General features: G+C 36.7%; 1 protein-coding gene across 1 annotated transcript; it reads left to right on the forward strand.

Moving 5' to 3' along the window:
- Positions 1-318: 318 nt before the first annotated feature.
- Positions 319-5,684, forward strand: LOC148652983 (alpha-1-antitrypsin homolog). Its single transcript, XM_088647389.1, has 5 exons — positions 319-473; positions 2,384-3,071; positions 3,579-3,849; positions 5,076-5,220; positions 5,356-5,684. Exons 2-5 carry the CDS (start codon positions 2,390-2,392, stop codon positions 5,545-5,547), a joined length of 1,290 nt encoding a protein of 429 aa, XP_088503515.1. The 5' UTR covers positions 319-473; positions 2,384-2,389; the 3' UTR covers positions 5,548-5,684.
- The last annotated feature ends 4,702 nt before the right edge of the window (positions 5,685-10,386 follow it).

Here is a 10,386-nt window from a genome sequence, read left to right on the forward strand (position 1 = left end):
TAAAACAATCAAGTGTTTTTATATTAATGTAGCCAAAGTATAACATATTACCTAATTGAGAGCAGCATTGTGGGTGTCTGGAGGGTTATGAACACAGAAAGACTAAGGCCTGGGACTTGTTCTATAAACGGAAACAGAGACGTTTAGGGTCACCACGATTGGCTGCTGATGTAGCAGGTGACAAATTACATTCATTGTCTTTGAACAGTTAATTTCTTGTACTGTAAAATGAAAAATAAAAATGGAAAATGAAACCAGAAAGCCAGGTTCCGAACAGCATATTTCCTCAGTTTTTCAGTGACTGTGTGGGACCCAGGGGATGGTGAAAGCTGACGGGACTGGAGAGTCGCAAATCATCGGAGGGGCCAGAGGTTGGATTCTGGTTAATGTTTAGAAAACCTATCCGCCTGAAAAAGGTATAAATTCTACATAAAGCCAGCAAAAAAGTCTGGACGTGGGAAGAGACCTATCTGGTAAGCATACACTTAAATATTTTTTGTTACAAAGAATGTTTAAGAGTAGAAAACACACTAAATATAACAAAATAACAGTTTCATACAAAATATTGAACAGTACTCAAGAACTCAATTTACAGCCAGTGTTCATTTTAAGAAAAGGGTTTTCAGGATTAAGCTTCAGGCGTTTGCTGTTTTTCAGATCATTGATGTGTCAAATAGGTCCCACTGTGGGACCAGGCTTGGAAAACGTGTCTTCTACATATTACAGCACTCGGCTCAGGGCTTCCTCAGCAATCCTGTGGATAATTCCCCAGTGGGAAGTGATGTGATCAATGCCAAAAGGCAAAAACAGATCTGCTCCTTTAGGCTGAAATACAGTATTTTCCAACTGTAAAAGAAACCCCATATTCTAGAGATGAATATCTACGTATCCAATTTAGCTATTTTGAGAAACTCAACTTTTGTTGTTCCCTGCAGCCCCCATGAAAAAGCATGCTAAAATGAAATTAAATTTGCTGTTTTTGTTTTTTTAACAAATTATTATGAATTTGAAAAGCCAAATCAGAAATGTCAAGTATTATTTTTTATTTTTACAATTTACAAGTCAAGAAATTACATATCACACTCTGTTGCCAGACATTTGCTTCAGTTTAGCTATGTGACTCATTCTTCACTTACAGTGATTTTAAATATCACTGTGGGCTGTGGGCCAACAAAAATATAGAACATTTCTAAAGTAATCAGTATTTATAGATAACAGGCATGAGGCTAGGCTGTCAGAGCATGGAGTCTTCTCTAGTAAATGAACACGCTAGCACTGTGACACACAGTTTAGTGTCACATAATGCTGATTAAGCAAAAGCTTAGTAGGCACTAGTGAATGTGCCTCCAAGAGTCATCACACTGTTGCTTTTGTCTTAGACTGCTGTGCTATGCTATAATAATGCATAAGCACAATGCATTAAGATCAGTAATGACTTTCCAGTCTTCAGCCTCCCCCACTGTGGTACTCTCACGGTCACTGTCATAGGACTGGCACTAACTGCAATATGAAACAAAAGGCGAAATAATTTGTTAAGGTTTTTGAAATGATGTCAATGAGAATTGGACATCAAAATTAGGCTTTATTAGCTATTTAATGCTTCAATTTTTTGACACCTAATGCAAGTATGTTTAATTTACAAAGCTGATATTTTAGACAACAGTTAATATGATATTTACATGGAACCAAGTGTTCCATCTATGGTACTGTACATGCACATAAAAAAGTGGGCTAGACTAAAGGCAAAAATTTAAGTCAACTGGACTCGAGACAGCAACACATATTATATATTTTTATACCAGTACGTATATATAATGACATTTTGTACTTAAATACATTTTTAAACAAATGTCTCCTGCCCATCTATATCTTTTTATCACCGTTAACACTGACATCCCTCACCTTTTGCCTCCCTGCCCAGCTGCTCTTCTCCTGATCTGTGCCTTTTACAACTTCATCCTGGAACTGTTTTGAAAACTCTTTGGTCTTCATAGTTGAATCTTGAAATTCACTTTGTGACTGAGGGACTTTGCAGAGACCTGCAGAGATATACTTATTCTGAAATCAATGGCACTACTATTATTCTGCACAGACAGAGGCAATTTGACTAATCCTGTGACTTATCAAAGTAATTCTGTTCCCTGAACTAATTTAGGTTTGGCAAAGCAAAGGGTAGAATACTTAAGCAACCAACAATTCTTTCTCATATAAATTCAAGCTCAGGATTTTAAAAATGTGTAACAGGTCCCCTTATAGTCTATGGTGTTCCTAAGTCAATAATGTTCAAGGATGTATTATTGTATTTAGTAAAAGAAGCATGTCCTGTACGTTAACCATAAGCTGCTTTTAAGGAGCAGTAATGGAAAACTTGTTCTCTTTCCAGGTGAAAATGAGGCTGTTCCTTAATGCAGGTGTGATTGCAGCACTGCTTTTGTGTGGTGTGTGGGCTGCTCCTCATCACGGCAATCCTGAGGAGCATTCCTACACCAAAGAGCACCACGACCACCTCCATCATGGGAATCAGGAAACTCACGAGCATAAGCAGTGTGAAAGGTCTTGCAACCAGCTAGCACCTGCCAACGCTGACTTCGCCTTTGCTTTATACAAGCACTTGAAATCTCAGTCCCAAAAAGAAGCAAAAAACATCTTCTTCTCTCCCCTGAGTATATCCACAGCCCTTTCTATGTTGTCCCTGGGAGCCAAGGGTGCCACACATGATCAGATCTTTCAGGCTCTCGGCTTCAGTGAAGCCCAGGTCAACGAGACGCAAGTCAATGAGGGGTTTGAACACCTGTACCACATGCTGGAGCATAGCCAGGAGCAGCTTCAGCTGGAAGCTGGGAACGCAGTTGTCACCGATGATGAGTTTAAACCATCTCATCAGTTTCTGACTGATGCCAAACACTATTATCAGACAGAGGGTTTCACTGTAGATTTCCACAAGCCAGATGAAGCCAAGCAGACAATAAACAACTTTATTGAGAAGAAGACTCATGGCAAAATTAAGGACCTGATAAAAGATCTGGACCCGGGCACTGTAATGGTCCTTCTGAACTATATGTTTTTCAAAGGTAAGATGTCACCTGTTATTAACTCAAGAAAAAAACCCACAAGGATGAGACAGGTTCCTTTTTTTTTGTTTTTGCTTATAAAACTACTGAATTATCTCACACATAAACCTATGAGAACAATCTATAAGAAACAATTTATGTCAATCATTTTCAAGAGTGAAACTGTCTTTACCCTATATGCTAAAGTAATGAAACTTTGCTCCATGTCTTCAACAACAACAAGCCTCAGGCCTGAATTAAATTGCACGTCACTAACCCGGAGCTTGATGGGAACATTCCATTGGGTACAAGCAAGAACCACTAGGAAAACAAAATGCCACCAACAAGTACTGGGTTTTTGATTTGTGATTGGTGGTGTAAGTTCACATTAATAAATTAATAAGAAAATGGCTAAATGATTATAAATCAGATACAAATACATGCACTACAATGTTAACTGTACAGTAAAATTAATTCTGAATTCTTGATTCAGAGATTTAAAACAGTTTTTTTATTTTTTATCCTTAGGAAAGTGGGAAAAGCCTTTTGAAGAGAAATACACTTCTAAAGGTGATTTCCATGTCAGCAAAGATAAAACAGTGTCTGTGGACATGATGAAAAGGACCGGACGATATCTCTTTTATTACGATCAACAGAATTCTACTTCAGTGCTGATGCTGCCTTACAGAGGAAATGCTTCTATGATGGTTGTTTTACCTGATGAAGGCAAAATGGAAACAGTAGAGGAATTTATAAGTAAAGATGACATTAAAAGATGGCATGATTCACTGTTCAGAAGGTAAGATGCCAGTTGTGTATGCCTTGCAATTTATCTGAGCAAGAGCAACTGGGATGAAAGAAATAAAATTTAGCATTGCTGTTCTGTGTTGTGGTTATCAGTACAGCATTTGCATCATGCGGCCATAATTCCTCTAACTGAAATCTGCTCCATGCTCATAACACATTTTCTTAAAGTATAAGAAATAACTTTGGACATAAAACTTCTTTCTCCCTGCTTTAATAATTACTTAAAATGCTGAAGTCAAAAACCTTAATTATTAAGTCATTAATAGTGCTTAATAATAATGTAATATTATATGAAATATTCAACCCTACAGTGATCTGCAAAATATGAACTAGGTCCATGATGGTGGGTTTACAATTGACATACAGTTACCCATCTGAATGTCCACATCAGGTTACAATGTCTGATTTATGAGTGCATCAATGCCTTCATATAATGAAAGCCCATGTTAGAAGCACTGTAATTAGCATGCTGAAAAGAGAAGAAAGCAAACATAACGTTTCAGCTGTGGTGCCTTCTTTATACCCGAAGAAGGCTCCACAGCCGAAACATGTTTGCTTTCTTCTCTTTTCAGCATGAAATAAACCTATTCCTTGTTCATTTGCAGCTTACACATGCTGATGCAGCTACCCACCTGAACTACTGTAATGAGCATGTTCTTTTACAGTGAAGTGAACAGAAACCAGACTGTAGTGTCATGTTGTTGCAATAATAATCCTGCTCAGTATGAGAGTAAACACAAGTTCAGACATTAGTGTCTGTGCTTGGCTTAGGAGCCGATGGTGAGGAGCTGCCACCTTTGGGGCTCTGACTGAAACTTAGGGGGATCCCTGAACATTCCCCAAAACTCACTGAGCAAACATTCTTAATTGAGTAGAGATCCATGAGTATCATATCATACTATTTCTGATGTCTCATTCATTCCAAATAAATAACGGAAACATAGACTGTTAAAGCATTCAATATCTTTTTTGATCTCAGACTTCTAGTTCTGAAACCCTAAGCTGTTTCAGTACTAGCAAAACCAGTCATGTTCATAAACTGTCACACTAATAACATTCTTAATCAAATTATGTTTATGTACATTAACTGTGTTTACTTATATTTTATTAAATAAGTTTAAAGCCTGTGTATTAATTTGCACAGAGATTTTGTTTTCTCCTGCTGTATGAGATTTTCAAGTGAACATAAATGAATACTTTCTCTTGATTTATTTACAGTTCTCTGGATGTTGAAATGCCCAAATATTCTGTTTCTGCATCCTATTCCCTGAAAGAGATACTGATAGAGATGGGAATCGTTAACGTGTTTGGTCAACATGCAGATCTGTCTGGAATTTCAGAGGTTCCACTAAAGGTGTCAAAGGTACGTTGGCATAGAGTGCCTTTTTGTTTTGCTCATGAGGAATTAGTTACTTCACAATGCAATAGAAAGGAATAGATTTGTCTTAAGTCATCCTTTTCACTCTACTCTACTTTGCACTGTTTATTCTATTTGCAGGTGGCTCACAGAGCTGTGCTGAGTGTGGACGAGAGGGGCACAGAGGCTGCAGCAGCCACGGGCATTGATGTGATGCCCATGTCCATGCCTTTCTCAATGGTTATAAACCGCCCCTTCATCCTGCTCATCCTAGAGGAGACCACCGAGAGCATCCTCTTCATGGGCAAGATAACAGACCCTACAGCGCAGTGAAGGCACTCTGAAAACACCGCCATCTGGGCACTTACTGTTAATCTTTACTGTTATAGTTATGCTTGCATGGAAAAGTAACCTTTTACATTGTACTGTACATTGAAAAAACAGTAAAACAAAAGATTACATGAATTAAAGTCACAAGATATGTCAAGTGTCAAGTTTATTTCCTAAGACTGTTCTTAGTTTTGTACCATGAAACAGTAACCTGAGTTTTTTTATTTAATGGAAATGGTGCTACACAGATAGCAATTTCCTATTTGTGTTAGTGTCTTAGAAATATTACAAATCTCATGTTTGTCACAAGAGAATGGCTTAACTACACTCACTCCTTTCTGTCACAATAGCAGCATGTGCCCTGTTGGAGAATTATTGGTTGAAATAAATATGAAATGATAACTAATCAAAATGTGGGCTTATCAAACTCAGTCACATAATAGAAGGTACTGCAGTGTTTATTTATATTTCATCATGTTTATCCCCATGAAATCTTAAGGCTATTTTAAAGAAGGGAAATAAAAACAGGTTTTAGAAATGTTGGGATAAAAAAAGAAATCATATCAGAAAATATTAAGCTTATATTCATGCTATTATTTTTGAACAACCATGAAATATATCTGCAGGTTATTGAAAAAGGTTTTCAATTTCACATCCGTATTGGGCACATTTTCTCAATATCTGTAGAAAACAGACTGTTTTAAAGAAATTTATAACTATATTTGTTTTGCCTTTGAATATAAATCTTTTGATGAAGCTGTTGGAATAGTAAGAATAATGACAATTGCTCTAGGCAGGAGCCCGACAATAGTAATTTTCTGTCACCATCAAGTAATATTGACCTTGTTATTAATTTCAAAGTTTGAGCATACTTTACTTATAACTTATAATGTCTTGGTTGCTCTGATGTGCACGAAGACAAAGGCTGTATATGGAGATCACAAAGGGAAGCTGGAACAGGGGTCCAGTCAAAACAGGTAACTGGTCACAAAGGTAAAACTAACACACCTGAGCTTCACTTTCAGGTGTATTCATTTTGACCAGATGACTGCAGTTTTACATTCAGCAGTGCTTTTATTTACATGCAGAAAGTAAAAATTATACTAATAAGTGACTCCATTGATGTGAGGACTTAATCCAAATCCTTTTTTTACTTGAATTGTTGAGCATACATAATATTTCATATGCAGTGTCAGTGTCATGTTGATATTTTATGTACTATATTTACATTTCATTTTAAATTTGCAATACTGATTTCTTATTGAATGTTTATGGTATTCAACAAAGTGTTGCAACATGCTGTAGTTGTGCATTGCGAGCCTTTCTGACAGTGCAGATGAACAAATCTGGAGACTGGAGGGGTGAATGACCCACTTGGACCTTAACAACGCTGGCTGGAGCAGGTTTGCTGATGCCCAGAGGGTTCAAGGTCAGTTGGGCTCAATGTGTGTAATCCTGCGCAAATTACTGAAGCTCCTTGAACTCTGTCCTCCAGATGTGACAGGAAACCAGAATCAAGGGACAAGGGACTTTGCAGTAGCAGCAGCTGCTGATGCTGTTTCCCCTGCTAGCATCCGTAACAGAGACACGGCGGTGTACTGAGACGGTTCCACAATTGCCCACATAATAAGCAGCTTTAGAGCTGAAAGTTTGTTTGTGTTGCAGTCCTGTATTTTTCCATTAATAACAACAAAAACAACAACAACAAAAACAACAACAGTTATAATAATGAGAAAATAAATGATCAATAATACAACTATATGTTGTCACCTTATAGTTGCAAAGAAACTATTATTATGAACTTCTAAAAGCACAGATACATCATGGTTCATGGTCCAGGTAAGATTCAATACAAAATATATTTTAATATTTATGGAATTGGAACAACCGATTTATAATATCGGTTATAAATTTTATTTATAAAAATATTTTCTTAGGAGACTCAGGTCCTTTGGTGTGTGTGGAACACTGCTACACATTTTTTATGAATCAGTGGTGGCAGCGGCCATCTTCTACGCTGTGGTGTGCTGGGGCAGCAGCATCATGACAAAAGATGCAAATAGGCTCAATAAACTCGTCAAGAAGGCTGGCACTGTGCTGGGGATGAGCCTTGACCCCATGGAGGTGGTGGCTGAGAGGAGAATGCTGACCAAGCTCACAGCCATCATGAACAACACCTCTCATCCGCTTCATGGGACTGTTACTGGGCAGCGGAGCACATTTAGCAATAGACTGCTCCAGCTACGGTGTTCAAGGGAACGTTTCCGCAGGTCTTTCCTCCCGGCGGCTGTCAGGGTGTATAACGATGCCCTCGGCTAGGACTTTTAGCCCTTCATTTGCTCCTCTATGGACAGCATGTTTACTCCATTGTACTTTTTGGACAATCAGTCTGTATAAACCTATGCACAATTTGCACATATTTTATTGTTTTTACAGTGACTATGATCAGCACATTTTGCACACACCTATGTATTTTATTTTTATTTATCTTGTTTGTCTTTTGTTTTATAACTATTCTGATGTCTGTTTTGCTTGTCTTGGGCTGGACTGCTGTAACACATCAATTTCCCTACGGGATTAATAAAGTATTATCTATCTATCTATAATGTGTGAAAAACGAAAGGATTACACTAACAGGAAGTACGTACTGGAAACCACTGAAGTAACATGTTAAACAAAAGCTGTTCATATATAAAAAAAAGTTGCAATCAGTGTGATAGTTTTATTTGAAAATACTGCTCTTTAGTTTATAAAACATGCTATAAAGACCCTACTCTAAAAAAAAGTTTTTGGATTCTTGATTTAAGTGGTTTGGAAGGTTTCTAGAAAGAACATAAGTTTAAACAACTGTTTTCCTGTAATAACTAACAGGTAAACAACTTTGGACCCAGTTAACTGTATTGCCGAAGATGGTCTGTTTAAATTGTGCCCTGGTGTCACAGCACATTTTCAGTGAGTTGAGTAAACAGAAACACTTTTTCAAGGAATTCCCTGCGTGATCTTTCAACAAAATCAATCATCCTTGCAATTTCAAGAGGTTATCAATAAGACAACAAAAGCAGCTTTTCTTTCAACCTTTGACCCGATATGATGAAATAGCAGTAGAAAAACAGTAAAACAGTTCCTAAATGAATTTTCTAGTAAGAATGAATTTTCTAACACTCCTTGTTTTATAGCAAATCAAATGCCAGGGATACTAATATATAATTACAATTTATCAATAAGTTTTATTTACAAAATTGCCAAATATTAATTCAAAATAGTAATACCATCAATATTAATAAATATTGTTAATTGTTAGTTTCCCTGAAACAAAATACGTTAAGGAAATAATGTCACGCTTTTTGCCCAGAAGACGAGTGCACCTTCTGAGCAGCGTACAGTATCAGAGCTCTGTGTGGACAGACTCAGTGGGACATGGCAGACTGCCCTTGTCATCCCATGACCTGTTTTATTCAATTGATTATGTGGTTTCAGGCTGCATGTTAAAGTTCAAAATAACCAAGGTCACTGATAACTCTGATTGTTTTTAAAAGGGTGTATCTTATCCATATTGATTTTACTTGATTGCACAACTGAAAAGCAAACATGCCACTTTGAGAGTATTTACCTGCAAGAATCAAAGAAAAGAAGGGATGGAATGTTTTATATAGATATAGTTATGCATGTTATTACAGCTCTGACATTAAACAATACTGTAATAATGAGTTTATTATTTTTTTAAGTTGGTATATCTATCTTCATTTCTCTTTTTGCACTTACAAATCATTTGTTGATTTTTTAAAGATTTTTTTAAAATACATCTATGTTCAGCTGACTATAAAAGAGTACAGTATATAAACATGCACACCTACATCAGAGCCAATTTTCCCAGAAACCAATTAACTTACCAGTATGGCTTTGGACTGTGGGAGAACACCACATCACCATGAGGAAACCCACATGACCACAGGGAGAACACACAAACTCCACACAGACAGCACTCCAGGTCTGGAATTGCTAACCACTGTGTCACTATGCCACCCCAGCATAGTAATAATGTGATTATCTTTATCATGGTGCACAAATTGTGTAACTATGCTCCACAATTTTTATAAAGTGGACCTTTGTCAACTTCTGTATTTTAATAACAGTTAAATTATATTTTAATGAACAAATCATGCTACCTCATATTCACATTTTTATTGATAATATTTTACCATTTTATCCACAAGACACTAGGTATTTCAAGAGCTCAGAAACCTGGGCTGGAAAACTGAAAGCTGGAACATTCTGCACACATTAAACTCACTTGCCCTTCATGAAGGCCATTCTGCAAACTAGAGGAGCACACATGGACTCTGGAGGCTGATGAGAAAAACACAAACATCAATAATGAATGAAAATTTAAACATTTGATAAGTTGAACTATTCGTTTTTCTCTTTCTTATTGATTACCTTATGAAGTAGAATACATATTAATTTTGATGCTCTATTTAGTTCAGATGTCTCTTCTAATTTTATTTCTAATTCACAGAGTGCAGGACAGTATTTCTGCCACTCACTGAATGTCTATATTAAGATTGTAGGGCTTTCAGATCATTTTTCAAATTTATTTTGGATATTGCATTTATAGAAACCATAATAGTTTATTTGATTTTGTCCTGTTTCAAGACCACTGAAATAGGCTAGCCCATTGGCAGCTCTTCTTCAACAGTGTTTTCTGTCCCAAAGAAAAAATTGAGTGTCATTGACATATAAATTAAGTCAAATGCCATGTTTATGGAGCATTTGAACTAAGGATAACATGTATATAGTAAAGAAAAGACAGTCCATATATAACTCCTCAGCACATCAGTTCAC

Source organism: Lepisosteus platostomus, chromosome 10 (genome assembly GCF_059453375.1).
Source record: "Lepisosteus platostomus isolate fLepPlt1 chromosome 10, fLepPlt1.hap1, whole genome shotgun sequence".
Classification (NCBI taxonomy): domain Eukaryota; kingdom Metazoa; phylum Chordata; class Actinopteri; order Semionotiformes; family Lepisosteidae; genus Lepisosteus; species Lepisosteus platostomus.

Bases quoted from the DNA above. Each gene is read 5' to 3' on its own strand.
- LOC148652983 (XM_088647389.1), top strand. From the start codon at position 2,390: ATGAGGCTGTTCCTTAATGCAGGTGTGATTGCAGCACTGCTTTTGTGT. The intron at 3,850-5,075 runs GTAAGATGCCAG...ATTTATTTACAG, and splicing joins CATGATTCACTGTTCAGAAG to TTCTCTGGATGTTGAAATGC. The intron at 5,221-5,355 runs GTACGTTGGCAT...TTCTATTTGCAG, and splicing joins TTCCACTAAAGGTGTCAAAG to GTGGCTCACAGAGCTGTGCT.